Source organism: Pleuronectes platessa, chromosome 11, assembly GCF_947347685.1.
Source record: "Pleuronectes platessa chromosome 11, fPlePla1.1, whole genome shotgun sequence".
Classification (NCBI taxonomy): Eukaryota; Metazoa; Chordata; class Actinopteri; order Pleuronectiformes; family Pleuronectidae; genus Pleuronectes; species Pleuronectes platessa.
In genome coordinates this window covers 22,990,700-23,015,481 of record NC_070636.1, presented here as the reverse complement: position 1 = coordinate 23,015,481, position 24,782 = coordinate 22,990,700, and the positions used below count along the sequence as shown (strand labels likewise).

Here is a 24,782-nt window from a genome sequence, read left to right as displayed (position 1 = left end):
AGTGCACCGATGGCCGTCAGAGGAGTGGGAGCGGGCGGTGAATTGAATTCGTCATCCGACGCCTCGAGCTCGAGGGGGGGGGATCTGCTGGAGGATAAGTTGGCTCTTCAGCTCTGGGAGCGGAGTCAGCCGACGCCGGTCCACTTTCGAAAAATTCGATGGCTTCGTCCAAACTGAAGTCACGCTGCGACGCGAACCCGTCACCGTCCATGTCGGTGTAGGCGTCGGCTCGCCTGAGTCTCTCGGGCTCCTTAAGGAACTTGCAGAACGCGCCAGGCCGGCATGCTCTGGGCCCAGGCACGACTCGCAGCGTCGATGGAGATCATCTGACATAATGTACCCGGTGTTGCATTCCGGGCACAAGCGGATGTTGGAGGTTCCGTGCTGCTTCATGGCTGAAGAAAATAGGGAGACGAGCGGCCGGTCTCACCCCAATATATACAAGGTGAGACCCACTAGCAATAGCCTTAAAGGGCGAAGCCTATACGATATAGAACCAAGCAGACTGCTCGTAAATCCACCGGAGGCAAAGCCCCCAGGAAGCAGCTGGCCACCAAGGCTGCGCGTAAGAGCGCCCCGGCCACCGGCGGCGTCAAGAAGCCTCACCGTTACAGGCCCGGTACCGTGGCTCTGAGAGAGATCCGTCGCTACCAGAAATCTACTGAGCTGCTGATCCGCAAGCTGCCCTTCCAGCGCCTGGTGAGAGAAATCGCTCAGGATTTCAAGACCGACCTGCGCTTCCAGAGCTCCGCTGTCATGGCTCTGCAGGAGGCCAGCGAGGCTTACCTGGTCGGCCTCTTTGAGGACACCAACCTGTGCGCCATCCACGCCAAGAGGGTTACCATCATGCCCAAGGACATCCAGCTGGCCCGCCGTATCCGCGGAGAGAGAGCTTAAACCACTCCTGCTCCACTGACCATAACAACGGCTCTTTTAAGAGCCACTTCACTGCACTCAAAACAAAACTCCTCCGCTGCCCCGCTTGTTATAGACCGTTGATGCATATAACACAGTGAATAATTGACTGCAGAGTTCAAAGTAAATATCAATACAATTGAAGTATAATAAATTACATTACTTTCTGTAAAGTAACCAAAGTATATTACAAATCTTTCTATAGATTTAAACATGTATCCTTTTTAGGTTTACAACATTAACTGAACAGCAACACGTTTTTAGTATTTCATAATACTACATAAGAAAGAGGTTACAATAAAATATTATACATTTACATTAATAATATACATTAGTAGCTCTGCAAAGAATACACATAGGAAAGTATGGAAGTTCGGACCATTTTACCGACTTGGTTCTTTGAATTTCGTTCAGTAAAATGAGAATCTTTTTTCGAGTCATTAGTTCATTTCAACGGGGGGGAACCTATTGACATACACCAAACACATAACACATACACATATTGACATACACCAAACACATAATACATACTCATATTGATACACCACATATATTCCTTAAACCATACTCATAGTCAACACTTTATATCACACATCCCAGCTCCCTGATTCAGTTCGCACAGAGACAGTGAGTAGACCTTGGCCCACAATCTCTCCCAGACAGCACACTAACGCAGCTGCACTGATACAGCAACATTATCACCTCTGGTAACCACGACAACGGAGTGCACGTACGACATCTTCATCACGCGACATTCCAAGAGGATATAATCTATGTGCGCACTCTGTTTAAGCGTCTTTCTTCCTGTGTAGCCTTCTGCATAGAACTAGAGACCCATGCATGTCCAATTGCTGGACACCGCGTTTTCCTGACCTGTGACCTCTGAATAAACTTGCTTAATTTCAACTTGAGAACGACGACTCCTCTCCCTTGATTTCCACCCGCAACAAACCCCTGCATTAAAATTATGTATCATGACAGTTTGGATGATTTGAAATGTTCAATTATTATCACACTAGCATTTAATTATCACAGCAAACAATTACGCTGCATTGAACTGTAAGTAAAGTACATGGTTGAAATAAGGAAACCTGTAATTATTACTTGTGAACGAATATCATTCAAGTCTTACTAAACCTTGTCACGCGAAAGTGAACGAGGTAAACAAATCCTTTCTGTTTCCTCTTCTGAGCCTCTGCAGGTCACGTGGAAAATTATCCAAAAACTTGTACCCGGCAGATGAACGAATGGTTCACCTCCCGACCGTGTCTTCAGATCAATGTTTCGTTCTTCTGCCAACAGAGTCTTTGAATCAATGATTTGTTCATCTGCCGGATACGAGTCTTTGGATCCTTTTTCACGTGACCTGCATCAGCCTAGGCAACAGTCCCGATGCGCGGCCAGGAGAAAATTAACGAATCCCCTTTGAGAGGACTCGTTACTCCAGAGCCCTTGTAAGGATTTGTTCAAAATGAACGAATCGCTCACCATCGACACATCACTAATATTGCTACTTTCACTTCACCTGTTAATTGGAACCATGGTCAGAGCTGCAATGAAATAAAATGTTTATTTTAAAAATGAGATGACCTAGAATTTTCGGAGAAACCGATCTACTCGCTGCAAACATTTATTAGACAGCATAAGTTATTTACAAATTTGTCTTTGGTAAAACATGTCCCCCAGGGATTGGAGTTCTCATACAAAAGTGGAATATTTGCAGCCTTGAACATAATTGTAACAGTTGCAGTACAGTCATTCATCAACAGGACATTTATACCCCACACTGTCACTGTAATTGTGCTTGTATTGATGCATCTTACAAACAGTCACACATTGATTTCCAAGGCAACCATATCAATGTCCTTTTCCCACTCATTTCTCTCCTAAAATGAGTTCAAAGCACCACAGCTCCAACAAAACCCGTTTCCAAGCTGCTTCACATGTTTGTTCAGAGAAACCGAGTAAAATCCAGCACCTGCTGATGATCCCTTCGTAATAAAGTCAAGTGATTGTGCAGGCAGCAGACACACCGCTGATGGCCGAGGCTCCTGGTGAAGTTGAGCCAGACTTCCTATCAGAGCTGTGAACGTGTCATGCTGAGGAAGCTGGAGAGTCATTCTATAATTAGGACTTCATTTCACATCCATGTTGAAAAAGTCCATTTCACTAAATATTCACTTCAAGCAATGATCCAATTAATATTTTGGCACATTTCTCTCATTTAAAACCAAAAGTCAACAGGTTGTGTCATTTATTTTGCAGAATATGTTTAGGCTTTAGTGGAATTTGCATTGTCTCTGCTGTCTGATTTAGTAAATACCAACTTTGGCTCTTCACATTAACACTAGGATACATGTTTATGCATATTATTTTAGTCATTATTTGTATAAAGTAATCATTAAAACGTGTCAAATGGGGGCGCTAGTGAGCAAGAAATGGAGTGAGACGCTAATTTCAGTGCTCCTGAATAGAAGCTACAATATTTTCATCAAAAAAACAGCTACAAACTTCAGCCACAAAGCTCACCGAGGACAACACAAAGGGGCCATAACCAGACTCATGCAAGATACGCCGCTTTGAATGGCGGAAAAGCTTCAAAAATACAAATATAAATCCGACGCTAGCTCATCGCAGCCTACAATAATCACGAGACAAAGACCACCAGTTGATCCGGACCAACCTTCCGCCACCCGAAGTGAAAGCCCAGGTATGACCACTGAAAGAATGAAAGCGGATATCTTATCTTCCCTAAAGGGAGAGATTTCCAAAATCATAAGAGAGGAAATTAAAAGTGCGTTAGCAGAAGATTTCCATGCCCTGAAGTCCGAGTTAAAAGCGGTGCGGTCCGAAATTGCTAGCAGCACGACCACCATCCAGGCAGAAGTTGACCACATGAAAACCGAAATAAAAGACATTAAGGGCGGCTTATCAACATGGTCCGACGAGGTGGCGACACAACAAGCTACGGTAACCCGCCTCCAAAGACAGGTGACAACTCTAACAGACCGATGCGAGGACATGGAGGGGAGAATGAGACGCTGCAACATCCGTATAGCCGGCATTCAAGAGCAACCGGACTCCAGCTCCACCAAAACAGTAGCTAAAGTTATCAGAGAAGTCCTGCAGATGGACCGGGATATAAAGATTGACCGATCGCACCGCACATTCGCCACCAGGAAACCGGGAGACCGGGAGAAACCACGAGTGATCATCGCTAAACTACACAATGACGGGGATGCTGTAGAGATCCCGAGGAGAGCCCGAGACAGAGCGCCGTTGGAGTACAACGGGAACCGGATCGCTATCTTTCCAGACTACACACCCAGCGTCGCCAAAGCCAGAGCAGCATTCACAGACATACGGAAGGCCCTACGGGGAAGGAAGGGAGTTCGCTACGGTCTACTGTATCCAGCCAGGCTCCGGATTTCACACAACAACCAAGTGAACGACGAGGAGTTTCTGGACTCCAGCAGAGCCATGGAGTATGTCCAGAAGAAAGTTATTCCATCTACTGAGAGTGCTGACTAAATATACCCCCACCAACACTGTTAATTACAGTAAAGACTGCCCAGTGAGTTTTGCACATTTTGAAACATGTCTATTTTGTATTTAAATATATATTTTTTCTAATATTACTCAAAGCCCATTTGAAAACACAATTCCTTATAGTCTATAGTGTGCCTATTATTTCTATTAATATTATTTGTATCATTCCACTTTACTTTCTCACAGTCAGCTACCATAAGAGGGTTTTTTTTTTTTTTATTAGCTCTGCACGCAACTCAGGTACTATTTTACCGTAAAGAGCTGTTTGATTTTGCAGACCTATATCAGGTACTGCAGGGGCCTGAATGGCCATTACTCGACACTGTCCCCTTTCTGTGTCTACTTTACTTTATCTTTATTCTTTCTTTCTTTATTCCTTATCTTAGCACACCTTAAGCATAGTTGACTTTATCTCAACTGTGCACCGTTGCTGCTTGCCCTAAGTGGCTAGGGACTAGGTCCCATCGAAACTGTTGTTGATGTTAGTGAACAGCAGTCAAAACTGTTTTGCTCCCCTTGTTCTGATCCCACTGTTCTCATGGGATCCTATGTTGGATATAAGTGCACCAAGGTCATTATCTAATTTTCTTAAATATCCTTGTTTAACCCACCCCTGTTGTTTTCATTATGTAGTCCAAGTCCTCACACTCCACATAACAGGATACATAGCCCAGGTGCTCACTGCTTACTTCCGCTTCCCATTTCCCTGCACAAACTCTCAAAATATCCAAATTACACATAATACGTAATGGACCCGCTAAAAGTGATAAGTTATAATGTCAAAGGTCTCCATAGCCCTGTTAAGAGAAGGAAAATTCTACATCAGATGAAACAAGCCAACTGTCACATTGCATTCCTACAGGAAACCCATTTATCTGATGCGGAACATGAAAAGCTGAAAAGATCCTGGGCAGATAAAGTATATTACTCTTCGCACCGATCAGGGAGAAAAAAGGGAGTATCCATACTGCTACACAGACAAATTAATTTCACACAAACACTGGTACATAAAGACACAGAGGGGAGATATATTATAGTTAATGGTTTAATTTATGGCATAGAAGTATCCCTCATAAATGTATATGCACCTAATGAAGACGAGCCCAGCTTTATCAGGACATTGTTCAATAAGATTTTAAAATATAGTTCAGGACTGCTACTGATGGGAGGAGAGCTGAATTGCGTAATGTCACAAACAATCGACCGACAACCTGCCTCTAAAGCTCCACTCTCCAGAATGAGCAGAATGCTCAAATACCAATCTCTTGAAGCAGGCCTAGTAGATGTATGGAGAAGCAGGTTTCCGAGAAACAGGGATTTCACCTTCTATTCAAGCAGACATTTATCCTACTCAAGGATTGATTACTTCTTTACCACTAAAGCAGAGCTACATAGGATAGTAGACATTGAGATTCTTCCAATAACTATATCTGATCACGCACCTGTGGCATTAAAATGGGACATAGGCAAAATACCAACATCTAAACAATGGAGACTTAATGCATATCTCCATAATGATAAAGAATTCACCTCCTTTGTCACAGCAGAACTCAAGGAATACTTGGATAAAAATATCTCGGCTGAAACGAATCCTCTTATATTGTGGGACTGTGCCAAAGCATACATCAGAGGCCGTATTATTTCATTTACATGTGCTAGGAGAAGAGGTAAGGAGGCTAAACAGAGAGAATTGGAAGATAAAATAAAAGATTTGGAGAATAAACATAAACAATCAACATCGAGCAGTCTCTTAAAGGAGTTAAACGCAACCCGTAGAGAACTCAACACCCTACTATCAGATCAAATTGAGCGAAGTTTAAGATTCACAAATCAAAGATACTATGAACACGGCAACAAGGCAAGCAGATTATTAGCATTTAGATTAAGAAAACAGCAATCATCTAATACAGTACAGAAAATAAAATCAAAAGAAACGTTTGTTACAAAACCAGATAAAATAGCAGAATCCTTTGCTGAGTTCTATGAATCTTTATACAAAAATACAGATACCTGCTCTGCTGATGCAAAACTTACAGAGTTCTTAAACCCTATAAAATTAACTGTACTTACAGAACCAGCAGCCAAGGAATTAGATGAGCCTATTGAGGGATGGGAGATCAAGCAAGTGATCTCAACGCTCAAAAATAATAAAAGCCCAGGGCCAGATGGATATATTAATGAATTTTATAAATCCTTTAAGGATATTTTATCACCACTGTTGCTAAAAGCATACCACCATGCATTAGAATCTAAAACTATGGCACCATCTTGGAAAGAGGCCACTATAGTGGTAATTCATAAAGAAGGCAAGGACCCCACAGAGTGCCAATCCTAAAGACCGATATCGCTGCTGAATGGGGACCTGCGCATCCTAACTGCAATCCTAGCAAGAAGAGTCAATCATATAATCACTGAAATTATCCACCCAGATCAGACGGGATTCATCACTGGAAGATACTATGGCGATAACTTAAGACGCTTATTAAACATTATATCCAATCAAAAAGAAGAGCAATCAGAATCAATGATTTTGTCCCTAGATGCTCAAAAAGCATTTGATAGAGTATCATGGCAATATTTATTCCAAACACTAAAACGATTAAAATTTGGCCACAACTTTCTAAATTGGATACATACATTATATTCATCACCACAGGCAGCTGTTAAAGTTAATGGATATAGATCACAAAGATTCACACTTGAACGCGGCTGCAGACAAGGCTTCCCTTCATCACCCCTGCTGTTTGCAATTAGTATCGAACCCCTGGCCCAGCTCATCCGAGATGATAACAACATAAAAGGAACTGTAATACAAAAAGAAGAGCATAAAATATCCCTTTACGCTGATGATGTATTATTATATCTGACGCAACCTGCATCAACTATACCACATCTAAAGGAGCTCATCTCACAGTATGGATACTACTCAGGATACAAGGTAAATGTGGAAAAAACAGAGGCTATGGATATCAATGGTAACATCTCAAGAACTGTAAAACTCCAAAGTGGATTTAAGTGGCCAAAAGCAGGTATAAAATACCTTGGCATACACATCCCCCCGTCCTTACAGAATTTGTACGAGGCCAATTATAGTAAAATAATTCGATGCATTAATAGTGACCTGGAACGATGGTCTGCGCTCCCTTTATCCCTGCTCGGTCGTGTTGAAAGTATTCGTATGAATGTTCTGCCCAGAATTCTCTACTTATTTCAGATGTTACCTATAGAAATTCCAAAATCGGTATTTGATAACCTAGATAAAATCATTTCCAAATTTATCTGGCAAAAAAAGCGCCCTAGAATTAGACTTAAAACCTTACAACTATCTAAGGTAAACGGAGGCCTTAAACTTCCAAACTTAAAATATTACTTCTGGGCAGCACAAATGAAACCCTTGATAGCGTGGATTCAGAATAGCACGTACACTCGCTGGCTTAATATTGAGAAAAACCTATGCCCAGAGCCCTCTCAAAACTTGCCATTCTTAGATACACCAATAAAAGAACTAGCAGAGTGGACTAAGATCACTCTTAAAATCTGGAACAAAATACAGACTTTTTTTGGGCTTCCAAAGTTAATTTCATCATTAACAAGTATTGGATCTATGAAGACCTTCACACCTAACAATCTAGACACAGGCTTTAGAAAGTGGTCAGATACGGGATTGGTCTACCTGCATCAACTATTTAATGAGGACAACCTCAAAACATTTGAGCAGCTGTAAAGGGATTTTGATCTCCCCAAAACAGATTTCTTCAGATATCTGCAATTGAGAACTTTTCTAACATCACACAAAGAGTGGGGAAAGCTTTTAAAACGTACCCCTCTAGAGGAGTTTTTAATAGAAATACAGATGGGGAGCGAAGATAAGAAAACAATAAGTAAACTCTATAACATATTTCTATCTATGGATCTACATAATTCCCTGCAGATAAAGCAGAAATGGGAGGCGGAAATGAACATGGTCATAGCACAGAATACCTGGGAGGGGATGTGCACAGAGGCACACCTAGCTACAAATTCAAACACCTGGAGGGAATTTAAATGGAAAATAATTACCAGATTCTTCAGAACACCAGAAATATTAGCTAAGATGGGCCCGACAAATTCCAACTTGTGCTGGCGGAACTGTGGAACACGTTCTGCCATTCACACACACATATTCTGGCTCTGCCCTAAGTTAAACACATATTGGAGAGAAATCTTTGATGCCCTCAAAGAGATATTCCAACAGGACATCCCACAAGACCCCACAATAGCACTACTGGGAGCAATGCCTGAAGGCCTGAATGGGAGGGCCAAAGAATACCTGCTGAACATACTACTCACAGCAGCATTGAAATGTATAACCATCATATGGTTAAAACCAGGCCCACCCACATATAATATATGGATCCAAAAAGTATGGGACATCTACCAAATGGAGCAAATCACATATTCATTAAGGCTCCAAAAGTCTATCTTTACTAAACGATGGGGTCCTGTCTCTGCGTTTTTAATACAATGAGGCTTACTAATTAATATCGCTCTGGGCCTCCGGTTGTGCGGCTATTTGTCAACTTTGCCTACTTATGTACATCATAAACCATCCTCTCGGAAAAAGAATATATAGCACCTATCATACTAAATTCTGGAGTGGACAATAACTTTGATTTTATCCCTGGTTTTATTTTCATTTACTTGTTTACTTTTTTCTTTCCTTGATTAATTTAATATATTATGTTTGTAATCAATCATCTATTCTTATGCCCCCGAGTGAGCACTGTTTGATGTTTGTTGTTTTTTCTATGCATTGTACGCTATACTTGAATACCATGTATAACAGTATTGTATACAGTTGACAAATGGACAAAGAAAGTAACTGTCTGGATATGCATATTGTTTTGTTGAAAAACAAATAAAAAATAAGTAAAAAAAAAAAAAAAAGTGTCAAATGTTTTTGAAAACTATTTTTCTCATGAGTGTTAGATCTCAGTCAACCTGTCCATATGTTACCAAAACCATATTCATATTACAAATGAAGGCTTTAGTGTCAGCCAACACACTGTGTATCCAGAATGTAAACACATGTGCAGTATGTTAATGTGTTTGTGTAGATTGCTGTGGGTAAATAGCAGCATGTAAACATGTTATTTGAACCATTCAAAAATACTTTATTTATGTAGTACTTCATGAAAAAAAAAACACACGAAATTTACACTTAAGTTACGATTCTCCATTATAGTTTATTTAAAATTATAATTAATACTATTTGAGGAAAACAGGAGGGCTAAGGGAAAAATTATATTGGTTTGACCACTGTTTTACACTCAAGGTTGCCCAATATTCACAGAGTAGTAAGCACACACAGTATATTTGTCAAGATTGATAATACTGATAATTGATAATACTGCTTTAAAAAAAGGATTCCTCTGACCTTGAAGTCACAGTCATGTGTCAGCAACAACACAAATGTTAACCTCAGGAGATTAGCTCCATGGTTTAATTATCAAAAACCTTTTTTTAAACTGATATCATAGCAGCTGGAGAGGATGTGGCAGATCACTGATTTGAGAGAGGACAACACGTCCTGCAGTAGAAAACTGCTATTGGATTTAAAAGCAATTATTTTCAATTGTAGAGGTTATGCAGGATTTATTCAACAGGAATTTCCTCTTCAATTTAATTCAACAAGGTTACACTAATAGTTAAGAGTGGCTGTTTACATATTGATGGATATCTCGTTAGAGTCAGGACAGTTTGTCTCCATAGAGAAAGTGTGTGGCTCTCAAAAAAGCCGTTCGTTTGATTTCTCCGCAAAGTTGTTTACTTGGAGCTGGTGTACTTGGTCACGGCCTTGGTGCCCTCAGACACGGCGTGTTTAGCCAGCTCCCCGGGCAGCAGCAGGCGGACGGCGGTCTGAATCTCCCTGGAGGTGATGGTGGAGCGCTTGTTGTAATGAGCCAGACGAGAGGCCTCACCGGCGATGCGCTCGAAGATGTCGCTCACGAAGGAGTTCATGATGCCCATGGCCTTGGAGGAGATCCCAGTGTCGGGGTGGACCTGCTTCAGCACCTTGTACACGTAGATGGCGTAGCTCTCCTTCCTGGACTTTCTCCTCTTCTTTCCGCCCTTACTGGGGGCCTTCGCCACCGCTTTCTTGGAGCCCTTCTTGGGCGCTGGCTTCCCTACTTCAGGCATTGTCACGTTGTCATTGTTCAGGCATTGTGCCGTTCCCTCTCTGTCATTGGCTGAATGTGGAGTGCCAGTGTAACAGCACGGGGGCGTGTCTCCATGTTCATGAGTCCTTTATTCTGCTGCTGACAGAGGTGGAACTGTTGAGCTCAACTGCAACATTTGGGGGGTTAAGAAATGCAAGATGTCCCTGAAACTTTGTATTATTTATGTTAGCATCACATAAGTATCATTTAAAACAATCTGAACCAAAGCAACCTGATAAATACACAGCTCTAAATGATAAGGGAACACTTAATGGTCACAGTAAACCACCTAGTCAATTTGACTTCAGGTTCATCAAGCTGTCCATTTAGGAAGCCCAAGTGATTGTGAATGAATTTCACCGGTTTTGGTGCAAATGAAAGTGACAACAAGTGCAATAAAGAGGCAAAAGCAAGACAACAACACAAAGGGAACAGTTTTTTTATGTGCTGGCCATTGACCTTCGCTCTCTCCTCATCCTTCCTGACTGAATCTTCTCAAGTTTCATGCTCTGCTAGTGTCCTTGTCACTACCTGTAGCATTAGGCGGTCCCTGAAGTCCTATCAGGTAGCAGAGATAATCTAGCTCTTCCAGGATAGAACAGCCAAACGTGCAGGAGCAAGAAGGTTTGTTGTGTGCCATAGAAGAGCATCAACCCATCAGCAGAACCGGTATCGGCTCCTAGTTGCGTGGAACATATACAGGTGTAACTGGCCAATAGGGAACTGCCCTCCCAAAGAAAAGAAGGGAACAAGATGATTGTGATAAATTTGGCACATTTTTATTATAATCGTCCTGCCTGCTGCCTCTGAATAGAATAGTCCATTTAGCTGCAGCGTCAAGACCTGTTTAATAGAGTACAGGGAGAGTTCAGCCGGTTAAAAGTCGGCCACATCACTCAGATAGAGTTTCATAACACGTTGTCTTTCAAAGTGCAGGCACTGCAATCCCAGACAGCACACACACGCACACAGGCCCTGGGGCCCCACTCACTCGCTCAGAGCAACACAGTGATATGTGAGGAGCGTTACCATGAACAATCTGGTAAGTGACTTTGTTGACGAACAGTGGACCCAGGTATAATACAAAGTTTCTCTCTGGTAACATCTGGTTACACAACCAATCAAGTGCTGTGTTTTATTTTTAGTGTGTATTGCAATAGTGTGTCCATTAACCAGTGAGTGAGTCCATAGGTCAGTCAGTCAGGGTCCAGAAGGCTTCAGTGTAAGGCCGTTGCCAAACTCCCGCAGTACGAGGGAAAGTCAGTGTCTAACGCACGCTGTGGTGTGCACGTAAAGAACTCGTGTGTTCTTCATGGCAGCAAATGTAGTTGCTCGTTGTGAATTTAGATATGCACTAAGTGTCTGTGTGTCTGTGTGTATATATATATAAATGTATGGGTGCGGATGTGTGAGTGTATTCATGTTAATGTCTGTTTGTAAATCTATTTGAATCAAAATAGTAGTCAGATAATTTTAGTAACATGATGATTTTATTGAGCTTGACCAACATTTGTTTTTCTGGTTGTCTTACCACTCTCCACGTGCTTGAGTGAAAGATGGAATGAATAATGTAAATTCCTCAATTTGTGGTCAGATTATTGTTTATTTTAAAGTTATGTAGATACAGGGGGTTACTCGTTTTTCACCCGTGTGTTTCTACACAGACTTGAAGCGTAAAGCGGCTGCACCTCAACATCCATTCAAATCAACAAACTGGTCAGGTGCAGCACCTAATCACACAGCTCTGTCCCTGGTCCTGAAAAAAGATTTAAACAATTTTTAAATTAAACTTAGTGTTCTGATCAAGTTTGTGCAGCTCCATTGGTCATTTTCAAAACTCAGAACAGATAAGAAGCTGCAATAAAACGGGAGAAGCTGAGCTACTGGAAAACAAAGCTTCTGACAGGACATGCAAGAGAGTTCAACTGGTAGTGGACGTTGTTTCAGTTCACATATCTAGAGAGCAGCTCCGTCTGATGTTACTACAGTATATATATATATATATATATATATATATATAAATACACACACACACACGTGTATATATAAATAACAGTATAAATATAAACAAACGGCTTTCAAGTGTAACTTAAATTTAGAAATTAAAGAGGAAACTACGATTTATAATTGCATTATTTGATGTTTTGATATGAAATAACTTCAAAATCTTGACATTGTAAGACATCTACTCGGAGAACGACTTATTGTTGTTGAGCAGAGGATGTGAGCTCTCATTGACGAAGTGTGTGGCTCTTAAAAGAGCCGTTGTGTTGTTGAGCTGTTGGAAAGTAAGTTTATCCGCCGAAGCCGTACAGAGTGCGGCCCTGTCTCTTCAGAGCATACACCACGTCCATGGCGGTGACGGTCTTCCTCTTGGCGTGCTCGGTGTAGGTGACAGCATCGCGGATCACGTTCTCAAGGAAAACCTTCAACACGCCGCGGGTCTCCTCGTAGATCAGACCGGAGATACGCTTCACTCCGCCACGGCGAGCCAGGCGGCGGATGGCGGGCTTGGTAATTCCCTGGATGTTATCACGGAGAACTTTACGGTGACGCTTTGCGCCTCCTTTACCGAGCCCTTTTCCTCCCTTTCCTCGTCCAGACATCTTTCTTCAGTAAGATGAGATCTAGTCAATACCCTGCTCCGCGGAACCACAGCTACTCATAGCCTGACTGAGGACCTGGTAGAAGACAGAGGCAGGCGTCTTCTTCCTCTGTGGATTCTCATGGCCGCTGATAATTAAGTCTATGGTGCGCTAGCGCCTCCACAGGTTTGGATGTAGGACGGTAGCTATTAAAGTCTGACACTTTATCAGTTTTGTGTGGCAGTAGGACTGTAGCACGTTTCCATCAAGTAGGAATAGTGCCTGTGAAAAAGGCTTGGTTAGAAATAAGAGTATCATTTGGACTGATTGTGGAAGTACTTAGTCAATGTATGGATATTGAGCCACCTTGAATGAAAAACAGTGCTCACACAAAGACTCAGCTCACGATTTCTCCCTTAGCCCTCCTGTTATCCTCACATTTAAATTGTTTATCCTTTGAGTCCTTTTGACCCCAGCAATTAAAACCCTCCATAACATTATTAGAATAAAAATTGTAACCTAAGTGACCAGGTATGTATCCAAGTATGGTTTGTTTATTTTTTGACTACTTAAATAGCTTTTTATCTTAAACACAATCCCCAACCAAACGTGTGAGTGCAGTGTCAAGCAGTGTAAGAACTTGATGCGTGTCTGGAACTGTTTGTGACAGTGTTATGGACATGAACATGTATTAGAAGTCCGGGCTGACACTGTGACTATGTTCACCTTTCATTTGGCATCATTGGATACTGACCAGTTTTAAAAGAACCTCATGTATGCTTGAAAGTGTTGTTGATTACAACCTGACATTCGGCTGGATTCTGTTTTACTATATTCATCTGGTTTCATTTGCAGATATGGACATTGTATGAAATGGTCATGGTTTTTGTGGGGGCATCCTTAACATTGTATTTTGATCCCCCGCCACCCGTAGCTGTCAGTCAACAACGGCGGGGAGCTTGTCAACGTGTTTGTTTATCCCGAATATGAGAAGAGCCGGTCTGGTCTAATTTCAACAAGTATTTATTAAGATGCCGCCTTGTGAGTCTTCAGTAAGCATGCGCCATCTCCAGACAAAACAACGCCTTGCCTATTTGCCCTCCTGAAGCTGAGGCAGCTGCATGTGGAAGCTAAGAGATGTATGCTTTAATATAAAAAGTTAAGTATGAGAACAAGTTAAAGTACATCGTAATGAATGTCGCAGATTCAAAGTTCCCAAAACGGGCCTTATCAGACCGCCGCACGTTTGAACAGCGATGCGACGCACACTCATTTTAACCAGCTTCCAGATTAAAACCAAGCAGCAAAGGTTACTAAAAGTCACTATGTGAGGGCTACACATTTCCCACATATTCTTCCCAAACTGCCCCTGTCTAACAAACTGCATTTTGTTTAAAGTTGACTTTCATTGCCAGCTTCACAGACACGCACACATGGATAATATAGATTTCAGTCTTACAGAGGAGGTGGACTAGTGGCAGAATCTTGGACTTTGGGCAGAAAAGGTCTCTGGTTCGTCTCTGGCTCGACTCCACGGAGAAACAACAAAAGAAACAAATCTGTTCAAAAATCCAAGAGGATTATCCCTACCCTTGTCTAGTGCCCCTGAGCAAGGCACCTTACTCCCTCAACATCTGCTCCCCGGGCGCCGTATATGGTCGCTCACTGCTCTGTGTGTCCTGCACCAGATGTGTTAAAAGCAGAGGTTAAATTTCCCTACCTGCATGAGTGTGCCTGTGCATGTCTGTGCCTGTGTTTGGGACTAATAAATGCGTCTTAACAAACTCAACAAACCTTTGGGCAGAGGGACCATCTCTCAAATGTGTCTTTGCTTTCGTACCTTTGATTCATGAGTTAAAAACTATGAGATCAACAACAACACTGTTATTTTTGTTATGCTGGGGGGGGGTGTTCTTTTTAAATCATTGTTAGCATTTAGAGTATTGTGTGTTATAGTGTTTTTATATAAAGTAATATGTAAATAAAGTCTGTTTGAATGGTTAAAATGACATGTTTACATGCTACAATTTACACAAACACTTTCACATACTGCACACGTGTTGAGATAAACACAGTATTTGTTGACACTAAGGCCTTATTGTGTAATATGAATGTGTTATTGGCCATACACATCTGAGAAGAATTGATCTATTGATCAATAGGTAACATATTGACAGGTTAACAGAGATTTCTCACCCATCGTTTTTCAGAAACGTTTGTCATGTTTAAATGATCCTTTTACAAAAATAATAATGATCATAATATACAGAAACATGTATCCCAGTGTTAATATGATGAGCAAAAGTTGGTATTTACCAAGTAGAGAAATTCTCAAATTCAATTACAGCTTAAGCATTTTCTGGAAAATAAATGATGTAACCTGTTGACTTTTGTTATTAAATGAGAGAAATGTGCCACCATATTAATTTAATCATTGCTTGAAGTGAACATGGATATGAACTGTATCGCTACTGACTCTCCAGCATTCTCAGCATGAAACGTTCACGGCTCTGATAGGAAGTCTGGCTCAACTTCACCAGGAGCCTCGGCCATCAGCGGTGTGTTTGCTGCCTGCACAATTACTTGATTTTATTAAAAAGAGATCATCAGCAGGTGCTTGTTTTCACTCGGTTTCTCCGAGCAAACATGTGGAGCAGCTAGGAAACGGGTTTTGGTGGAGCTGTGGTGCTTTTGAACTCATTTTAGGAGAGAAACTAGTGGGGAAAACCGCTGAGCAGTGCTGCTCACCGCGGTGAACGGGTCGTGTTTGTAGGCTCCACCGACCAAATGCAGAGAGCATCAGAGCTCTGCGTGACTTCAATATGAAGACAAATAAGTCCGCTACCCGCTTCCTCACTGTCAGCCCCCAGCTCCGCTCACCCACTGAGTTTTTACTCGTTTATCAGTGAAGAGAAAACACAAGTGTCTCGGCGTTCACACTAAACACGGGAGCCACGGCTCGACTGAGTCTCCACGGTTCTCATGTTGTGTTCAAGTGCCGCCTCCCGATCGGGACTCTCCATCAGTCCGGTAATTCACTCCGATACTCTGTCATTGATCTATACGCAAAGAGAAAGATGTCAGAAGCCGCTCCAGCTCCCGCTCCAGCCGCCGCCAAGGTCAAAGCGGCCAAGAAGAAGGTCGTGAAACCGAAGACCGCCGGCCTAAGTGTCAGTGATCTCATTGTGAAGGCCGTGTCCGCGTCCAAGGAGCGCAGTGGCGCGTCAGTGTCCGCCCTCAAGAAGGCTCTGGCGGCCGGAGGCTACGATGTGGAGAAGAACAATTCCCGCGTCAACACCACCATCAAGAAGCTGGTGATCAGCGGGACCCTGGTCCAGACCAAGGGAGCCGGGGCCACCGGCTCGTTCAAGATGAGCAAGAAGGTGGAGACCAAGGTCCAGAAGCCGGTGAAGAAGGCCGCTCCCAAAGCGAAGAAGCCCGCCGCCAAGAAACCCGCAGTGGCTAAAAAGCCCAAGTCGGCGGCCGCCAAGAAGCCAGCAGCCGCTAAAAAGTCCCCGAAGAAGGTGACCAAACCAGCAGCGGCCAAGACGCCCTCCAAGAGCCCCAAGAAAGTGGCGAGGAGCCCAAAGAAAGTGGCGAAGAGCCCTAAGAAGGTGGAGAAAAAGGCCCCTGCTGCCAAGAAAGCCCCCGCGAAGAAGGTCGCCAAACCCAAAGCGAAGAAGACAGCAGCCAAGAAGAAGTGAGCTGTCCTCACTGTGAAACATGTCCATCCTGGTAAAAGGCTCTTTTAAGAGCCACACACGTCTTTCCAAAAAGAGCTGTTTCCTCATCAATCATCACCACTGCCAATACATATGTAGAGACAGAGTTCTTAACTAAAGGGACTCAAGTTTGATAGAAATATATTTAAGGTTTTTCGTTCAATGTTAAGATTTAGATGTTAGTTAACATCAAATAATATATAAACATAGCTTTAGACTCTGTGTGAAGGAGAGGCAGACTACTACTGACGCACATATGAAAACCTGATTCATGTGAAATACGTCTTTAATCCAACATGTGACCGGACACACGGCACCTAACTTTTAAAAGCTCATGTTACAGATTAAGCAAAGGTACCAGAGTGATTGTTTATGACTACATTACTATCATATAATAGTTTGTAAGATGTGTAACCAATAGATATGTTTACTTCTCACCCTAGATTTGCATAATGACAAATGTAAAGAGGGTGAATGTTGCATTCAATTTATTCTACCCACAGTAGTTTCTATTTCATTAAGAAGATAGTATGTGTTGTTTTTGCAGTCATACCGTCCATCATGAGAGATGTATGCCAAGGATCCATGTACCTTCGATGTACTGCAATTTGAAGTTTGTATCTTTTATGCATCCAATAGTGTATTCATATTTATATAGATATATGCATATATATGTATCTTGCTCATAGTGTATTCATCGTCCTTATATCACAAAATACCTCTAAATACTGCACTATTCCATATATATTTATCACTGTACATATCTTATGTATTAACAAATGTCACTTCACTTTAAATATGCACTCTGCACTATTACTGCCTTTTATTGCGCTTCTGGTTATATGCTAAACTGCATTTGGTTTTTAACAAGCACTTGTACTGTGCAATGACAAAAAAGTTGAATCCAATCTAAAAACGTCTTTTGTGTATAGTTTAAGTTGATGGGTGATATGAGGAGTTTTGCTCTTTGGAGGAGAGTGTGTGGCTCTTAAAAGAGCCTTTGTGTCGGTGGTTTCCAGAAGCTTTACTTGGACTTGGGGACCTTCTCGGTCTTCTTGGGCAGAAGAACAGCCTGGATGTTGGGCAGCACGCCGCCTTGAGCGATGGTCACTCCGCCCAGGAGTTTGTTGAGCTCCTCGTCGTTGCGGACGGCCAGCTGCAGGTGGCGGGGGATGATACGGCTCTTCTTGTTGTCGCGGGCGGCGTTTCCAGCCAGCTCCAGGATCTCAGCGGTGAGGTACTCCAGCACAGCCGCCAGGTAGACGGGGGCGCCGGCACCAACACGATGTGCGTAGTTGCCTTTACGCAGCAGCCTGTGAACACGGCCGACGGGGAACTGGAGCCCAGCGCGGGAAGAGCGAGTCTTTGCCTTCGCTCTGGCCTTTCCGCCGGTTTTACCTCTGCCAGACATAATGGATGTAGATTGTTTCGTAAGACACGTCAAGAGAAACTGCAGTGAACAGCTCGAGCCCTCCTTTATATATCCGCGGATCGAGCGGGACGGTTCATGCCAGACCAAACAGAATAGAAGCCCCCAGCAGACCAGCGGAGGACGGCCGACATTTTTGTCCAATAAGCACAGAAGACTCAGGCGGTGGGTTGCTCCTTTGGGCGGCGCTGAGCTTCTGGGGGAGCCTCTCACCAATCAGGACCCGGGAATCTGAAGCAGCGTCACCATTTCGCGGCTGGCTCAGCAGTTTAAAACCTGAGCGGCTCTACTCCGCTTCACTCTTTCTCCCTAATCAGAGACAAGAAACAAAATGGCAAGAACCAAGCAGACCGCTCGTAAATCCACCGGAGGCAAAGCCCCCAGGAAGCAGCTGGCCACCAAGGCTGCGCGTAAGAGCGCCCCGGCCACCGGCGGCGTGAAGAAGCCTCACCGTTACAGGCCCGGTACCGTGGCTCTGAGAGAGATCCGTCGCTACCAGAAATCTACGGAGCTGCTGATCCGCAAGCTGCCCTTCCAGCGCCTGGTGAGAGAAATCGCTCAGGATTTCAAGACCGACCTGCGCTTCCAGAGCTCCGCTGTCATGGCTCTGCAGGAGGCAAGCGAGGCCTACCTGGTCGGCCTTTTTGAGGACACCAACCTGTGCGCCATCCACGCCAAGAGGGTTACCATCATGCCCAAGGACATCCAGCTGGCCCGCCGTATCCGCGGAGAGAGAGCTTAAACCAATGCTGCTCCACTGACCATAACAACGGCTCTTTTAAGAGCCACTTCACTGCACTCAAGACAAATCTCCTCCGCTGCCCTCCTCGTTAAAGACTGTTAATACATATAAAACACTAAATAATTGACTGCAGGGTTAAAGGTACATATCAATACCATTGAAGTATTAAATAAATTAACTACAGTTTATTACAAGAAATATTTTTACCGGTTTATACATGCAACATTGTTTGGTAGTTTTACCACACTAACTGACAACTTTCACAAGAAGGGTTACAGAAAAAGATTTGTTACATTAATAGCTCTGCAAAGAATACACATTGGAAATTATGCAAGCTAAGACCCGGCCTGCTATTAATCTAAAATAGATTAGTATTGCTACTTTCACTTCGTCTGTCAAATGGAACCATGGTCAGAGCTGCAATGAAATCAAATATTCATTTCAAATGAGATGACTTAGCTTCGTCTGAGAAACTGATCTACTCGGCGTAAACAGCTTAAGCTATTGAAAACGGGGCCTTTGGTAAACCATTCCAAAACAAGTCTCCCAGGGATTGCAGCCCACATACACAAGTGAAATCTTTGCAGCCTTGAACATAATCGTAACGGTTGCATTACAGGAATTAATCAACTGGACATTTATACCCCACTAATATAGTCTTGTGATGGAAAAGGTTTAGTATAACTGAATGCTATGAACACAAATATCACTAGCATCAAGAGGGCCGAGGTTCCTATCAGAGCCAAGGATGTGTCATGCTGAGGATGCTGGAGAGTCATTCTAGAGTTGGGACTCAATTTTATATCCATGTTTAAATAATACATTTTACGCAATATTCACTTCAAGCAAGGATCAAATTAATATTGTGGCACAGTTCTCTCATTTATTACAAAAGTATCATTTATTTAGCAGAATATGCATTTTCTCTGCTGTCTGATTTAGTAAATACCAACTTTGGCTCTTTACATTAACACTAGGATACATGTTTATGTATATTATTTGGATCATTATTTGTGTAAAATAATCATTAAAACATGACAAATGTGTTTGGAAAACGATTTGTCTCACGAGTGAGATATCTTTCAACCTGTCCATATTTTACCCACTGATGAATAAGATAAGTGGTACGAGTTACATGTATTGTCCCACACACATGCAAACACACACGACATGCAAGGAGGGAAATTTGTTTTCTGCTCTGACCCATCTGGTGTACACAGGAGGACGCAGAGAGCAGTGAGCAGCCATGCACGGCACCCACTGATCAAGATCACATCTTCTCAGACTTGTATAGCCAATAACATATTCGTATTACAAATGAAGGCTTTAGTGTTGTGTACATTGCTGTGGGTAAATAGTAGCATGTAAACATGTATTTGAATCATTCAAAAATACTTTAATCATGTAGTACATCATAAAAAAAAAAAACCACTTGAAAATTACACTTAAGTTACAATTTGCTATTATAATTTGTTTAGAATTAGAATTATTTCAATTAGAGGATAACAGGAGGGCTAAGGGAGAAATGTATATTGGTTTGACCACAGTTTTTCACTCAATGTTGCTCAATATTCACATAGAAAGAGTAATACGCAAAAAAGGTATATTTGTCAAGCTTGATAATACTGTAAAAGACATTAAAGAATGTTTCCCTTTGACATTAAAGTCACAGTCATGTGTCGGTAACAACACGTAAATTACGTTCAGGAGATTAGCTCCATGGTTTAGTAATCAAAGACCTGTTTTAAAACTGACATCACAGCAGCTGGAGAGGATGTGGCGTTCCACCAATCAAAATTATATTCACCTAGCCATAGAAGATAGCCCGCCATATATATATGAATGATAAGAAAGCACTGAGAAATAGAAGTCATTGTTCTAACAATACATCTATCCCTCTGACCCTGAGGAGCAATGATTTCATAAGCTTATTTATAAATACAATTATCACCACCAGGGGGAAAAAAAAACACCTCATGAGTTACAATCACTGATTTGAGAGAGGACAACACGTCCTGCAGTAGAAAACTGCTACTGGATTTCAAAACAATTATTTTCAATTGTAGAAGTTATGCAGTGTGATTAGAATGTATTCAACATGATTATTATTTTCAATTTTATTTACCAAGGCTACATTATTAGTTAAAAGCAGCTGATTAAATATTGATGGACCTCTCGTTAAAGTCAGGACAGTTTGTCTCCATAGAGAAAGTGTGTGGCTCTTAAAAGAGCCGTTGGTTTGATGTCTCCGCACAGTTGTTTACTTGGAGCTGGTGTACTTGGTCACGGCCTTGGTGCCCTCAGACACGGCGTGTTTAGCCAGCTCCCCGGGCAGCAGCAGGCGGACGGCGGTCTGAATCTCCCTGGAGGTGATGGTGGAGCGCTTGTTGTAATGAGCCAGACGAGAGGCCTCACCGGCGATGCGCTCGAAGATGTCGCTCACGAAGGAGTTCATGATGCCCATGGCCTTGGAGGAGATCCCAGTGTCGGGGTGGACCTGCTTCAGCACCTTGTACACGTAGATGGCGTAGCTCTCCTTCCTGGACTTTCTCCTCTTCTTTCCGCCCTTACCGGGGGCCTTCGCCACCGCTTTCTTGGAGCCCTTCTTGGGCGCTGGCTTCGTTATGTCAGGCATTGTCACGAGATTTGTTCGTTCCAATGAATACAGACGTCGGTGGCCAGGCTGTATTTGAACACATCACATGTAAATCGTTATGTGCCGTTCCCTCTCTGTCATTGGCTGAATGTGGAGTGCCAGTGTAACAGCACGGGGGCGTGTCTCCATGTTCATGAGTCCTTTATTCTGCTGCTGACAGAGGTGGAACTGTTGAGCTCAACTGCAACATTTGGGGGGTTAAGAAATGCAAGATGTCCCTGAAACTTTGTATTATTTATGTTAGCATCACATAAGTATCATTTAAAACAATCTGAACCAAAGCAACCTGATAAATACACAGCTCTAAATGATAAGGGAACACTTAATGGTCACAGTAAACCACCTAGTCAATTTGACTTCAGGTTCATCAAGCTGTCCATTTAGGAAGCCCAAGTGATTGTGAATGAATTTCACCGGTTTTGGTGCAAATGAAAGTGACAACAAGTGCAATAAAGAGGCAAAAGCAAGACAACAACACAAAGGGAACAGTTTTATATGTGCTGGCCATTGACCTTCGCTCTCTCCTCATCCTTCCTGACTGAATCTTCTCAAGTTTCATGCTCTGCTAGTGTCCTTGTCACTACCTGTAGCATTAGGCGGTCCCTGAAGTCCTATCAGGTAGCAGAGATAATCTAGCTCTTCCAGGATAGAACAGCCAAACGTGCAGGAGCAAGAAGGTTTGTTGTGTGCCATAGAAGAGCATCAACCCATCAGCAGAACCGGTATCGGCTCCTAGTTGCGTGGAACATATACAGGTGTAACTGGCCAATAGGGAACTGCCCTCCCAAAGAAAAGAAGGGAACAAGATGATTGTGATAAATTTGGCACATTTTTATTATAATCGTCCTGCCTGCTGCCTCTGAATAGAATAGTCCATTTAGCTGCAGCGTCAAGACCTGTTTAATAGAGTACAGGGAGAGTTCAGCCAGTTAAAAGTCGGCCACATCACTCAGATAGAGTTTCATACCACGTTGTCTTTCAAAGTGCAGGCACTGCAATCCCAGACAGCACACACACGCACACAGGCCCTGGGGCCCCACTCACTCGCTCAGAGCAACACAGTGATATGTGAGGAGCGTTACCATGAACAATCTGGTAAGTGACTTTGTTGACGAACAGTGGACACAGGTATAATACAAAGTTTCTCTCTGGTAACATCTGGTTACACAACCAATCAAGTGCTGTGTTTTATTTTTAGTGTGTATTGCAATAGTGTGTCCATTAACCAGTGAGTGAGTCCATAGGTCAGTCAGTCAGGGTCCAGAAGGCTTCAGTGTAAGGCCGTTGCCAAACTCCCGCAGTACGAGGGAAAGTCAGTGTCTAACGCACGCTGTGGTGTGCACGTAAAGAACTCGTGTGTTCTTCATGGCAGCAAATGTAGTTGCTCGTTGTGAATTTAGATATGCACTAAGTGTCTGTGTGTATATATATATAAATGTATGGGTGCGGATGTGTGAGTGTATTCATGTTAATGTCTGTTTGTAAATCTATTTGAATCAAAATAGTAGTCAGATAATTTTAGTAACATGATGATTTTATTGAGCTTGACCAACATTTGTTTTTCTGGTTGTCTTACCACTCTCCACGTGCTTGAGTGAAAGATGGAATGAATAATGTAAATTCCTCAATTTGTGGTCAGATTGTTTATTTTAAAGTTATGTAGATACAGGGGGTTACTCGTTTTTCACCCGTGTGTTTCTACACAGACTTGAAGCGTAAAGCGGCTGCACCTCAACATCCATTCAAATCAACAAACTGGTCAGGTGCAGCACCTAATCACACAGCTCTGTCCCTGGTCCTGAAAAAAGATTTAAACAATTTTTAAATTAAACTTAGTGTTCTGATCAAGTTTGTGCAGCTCCATTGGTCATTTTCAAAACTCAGAACAGATAAGAAGCTGCAATAAAACGGGAGAAGCTGAGCTACTGGAAAACAAAGCTTCTGACAGGACATGCAAGAGAGTTCAACTGGTAGTGGACGTTGTTTCAGTTCACATATCTAGAGAGCAGCTCCGTCTGATGTTACTACAGTATATATATATATATATAAAAATACACACACACACGTGTATATATAAATAACAGTATAAATATAAACAAACGGCTTTCAAGTGTAACTTAAATTTAGAAATTAAAGAGGAAACTACGATTTATAATTGCATTATTTGATGTTTTGATATGAAATAACTTCAAAATCTTGACATTGTAAGACATCTACTCGGAGAACGACTTATTGTTGTTGAGCAGAGGATGTGAGCTCTCATTGACGAAGTGTGTGGCTCTTAAAAGAGCCGTTGTGTTGTTGAGCTGTTGGAAAGTAAGTTTATCCGCCGAAGCCGTACAGAGTGCGGCCCTGTCTCTTCAGAGCATACACCACGTCCATGGCGGTGACGGTCTTCCTCTTGGCGTGCTCGGTGTAGGTGACAGCATCGCGGATCACGTTCTCAAGGAAAACCTTCAACACGCCGCGGGTCTCCTCGTAGATCAGACCGGAGATACGCTTCACTCCGCCACGGCGAGCCAGGCGGCGGATGGCGGGCTTGGTAATTCCCTGGATGTTATCACGGAGAACTTTACGGTGACGCTTTGCGCCTCCTTTACCGAGCCCTTTTCCTCCCTTTCCTCGTCCAGACATCTTTCTTCAGTAAGATGAGATCTAGTCAATGCCCTGCTCCGCGGAACCACAGCTACTCATAGCCTGACTGAGGACCTGGTAGAAGACAGAGGCAGGCGTCTTCTTCCTCTGTGGATTCTCATGGCCGCTGATAATTAAGTCTATGGTGCGCTAGCGCCTCCACAGGTTTGGATGTAGGACGGTAGCTATTAAAGTCTGACACTTTATCAGTTTTGTGTGGCAGTAGGACTGTAGCACGTTTCCATCAAGTAGGAATAGTGCCTGTGAAAAAGGCTTGGTTAGAAATAAGAGTATCATTTGGACTGATTGTGGAAGTACTTAGTCAATGTATGGATATTGAGCCACCTTGA

At 42.7% G+C, this 24,782-nt stretch overlaps 8 protein-coding genes across 8 annotated transcripts; 3 read left to right on the top strand and 5 right to left on the bottom strand.

The window, feature by feature from the left end:
• The first annotated feature begins 158 nt into the window (after nt 1-158).
• LOC128450372 (histone H3-like) lies at nt 159-1,726 on the top strand. Its single transcript, XM_053433784.1, has 2 exons — nt 159-217; nt 474-1,726. The coding sequence occupies exons 1-2, from the start codon at nt 159-161 to the stop codon at nt 895-897; spliced, it is 483 nt and encodes a 160-aa protein (XP_053289759.1). The 3' UTR covers nt 898-1,726.
• A 7,966-nt stretch (nt 1,727-9,692) lies between these two features.
• LOC128451336 (histone H2B-like) lies at nt 9,693-10,659 on the bottom strand. Its single transcript, XM_053435127.1, has one exon. It carries the CDS (start codon nt 10,642-10,644, stop codon nt 10,270-10,272), a length of 375 nt encoding a protein of 124 aa, XP_053291102.1. The 5' UTR covers nt 10,645-10,659; the 3' UTR covers nt 9,693-10,269.
• Nucleotides 10,660-12,182: 1,523 nt separating this feature from the next.
• LOC128451321 (histone H4) lies at nt 12,183-13,358 on the bottom strand. Its single transcript, XM_053435109.1, has one exon. The coding sequence runs from the start codon at nt 13,268-13,270 to the stop codon at nt 12,959-12,961; it is 312 nt and encodes a 103-aa protein (XP_053291084.1). The 5' UTR covers nt 13,271-13,358; the 3' UTR covers nt 12,183-12,958.
• Nucleotides 13,359-16,305: 2,947 nt separating this feature from the next.
• On the top strand, nt 16,306-17,987 carry LOC128451332 (histone H1-like). Its single transcript, XM_053435122.1, has one exon. The coding sequence runs from the start codon at nt 16,327-16,329 to the stop codon at nt 16,951-16,953; it is 627 nt and encodes a 208-aa protein (XP_053291097.1). The 5' UTR covers nt 16,306-16,326; the 3' UTR covers nt 16,954-17,987.
• Nucleotides 17,988-17,995: 8 nt separating this feature from the next.
• On the bottom strand, nt 17,996-18,533 carry LOC128451308 (histone H2A-like). The gene has a single exon (XM_053435096.1). It carries the CDS (start codon nt 18,380-18,382, stop codon nt 17,996-17,998), a length of 387 nt encoding a protein of 128 aa, XP_053291071.1. The 5' UTR covers nt 18,383-18,533.
• LOC128451302 (histone H3) lies at nt 18,261-19,889 on the top strand. The gene has a single exon (XM_053435089.1). It carries the CDS (start codon nt 18,732-18,734, stop codon nt 19,140-19,142), a length of 411 nt encoding a protein of 136 aa, XP_053291064.1. The 5' UTR covers nt 18,261-18,731; the 3' UTR covers nt 19,143-19,889.
• Nucleotides 19,890-20,092: 203 nt separating this feature from the next.
• On the bottom strand, nt 20,093-21,788 carry LOC128451312 (histone H2B-like). Its single transcript, XM_053435099.1, has one exon. The coding sequence runs from the start codon at nt 21,775-21,777 to the stop codon at nt 21,403-21,405; it is 375 nt and encodes a 124-aa protein (XP_053291074.1). The 5' UTR covers nt 21,778-21,788; the 3' UTR covers nt 20,093-21,402.
• Nucleotides 21,789-23,428: 1,640 nt separating this feature from the next.
• Nucleotides 23,429-24,494, bottom strand: LOC128451318 (histone H4). The gene has a single exon (XM_053435106.1). The coding sequence runs from the start codon at nt 24,430-24,432 to the stop codon at nt 24,121-24,123; it is 312 nt and encodes a 103-aa protein (XP_053291081.1). The 5' UTR covers nt 24,433-24,494; the 3' UTR covers nt 23,429-24,120.
• Between the last annotated feature and the right edge of the window lie 288 nt (nt 24,495-24,782).

Bases quoted from the DNA above. Each gene is read 5' to 3' on its own strand.
- LOC128450372 (XM_053433784.1), top strand. From the start codon at position 159: ATGGCTTCGTCCAAACTGAAGTCACGCTGCGACGCGAACCCGTCACCG. The intron at 218-473 runs GTAGGCGTCGGC...ATAGCCTTAAAG, and splicing joins CCGTCACCGTCCATGTCGGT to GGCGAAGCCTATACGATATA.
- LOC128451336 (XM_053435127.1), bottom strand. From the start codon at position 10,644: ATGCCTGAAGTAGGGAAGCCAGCGCCCAAGAAGGGCTCCAAGAAAGCG.
- LOC128451321 (XM_053435109.1), bottom strand. From the start codon at position 13,270: ATGTCTGGACGAGGAAAGGGAGGAAAAGGGCTCGGTAAAGGAGGCGCA.
- LOC128451332 (XM_053435122.1), top strand. From the start codon at position 16,327: ATGTCAGAAGCCGCTCCAGCTCCCGCTCCAGCCGCCGCCAAGGTCAAA.
- LOC128451308 (XM_053435096.1), bottom strand. From the start codon at position 18,382: ATGTCTGGCAGAGGTAAAACCGGCGGAAAGGCCAGAGCGAAGGCAAAG.
- LOC128451302 (XM_053435089.1), top strand. From the start codon at position 18,732: ATGGCAAGAACCAAGCAGACCGCTCGTAAATCCACCGGAGGCAAAGCC.
- LOC128451312 (XM_053435099.1), bottom strand. From the start codon at position 21,777: ATGCCTGACATAACGAAGCCAGCGCCCAAGAAGGGCTCCAAGAAAGCG.
- LOC128451318 (XM_053435106.1), bottom strand. From the start codon at position 24,432: ATGTCTGGACGAGGAAAGGGAGGAAAAGGGCTCGGTAAAGGAGGCGCA.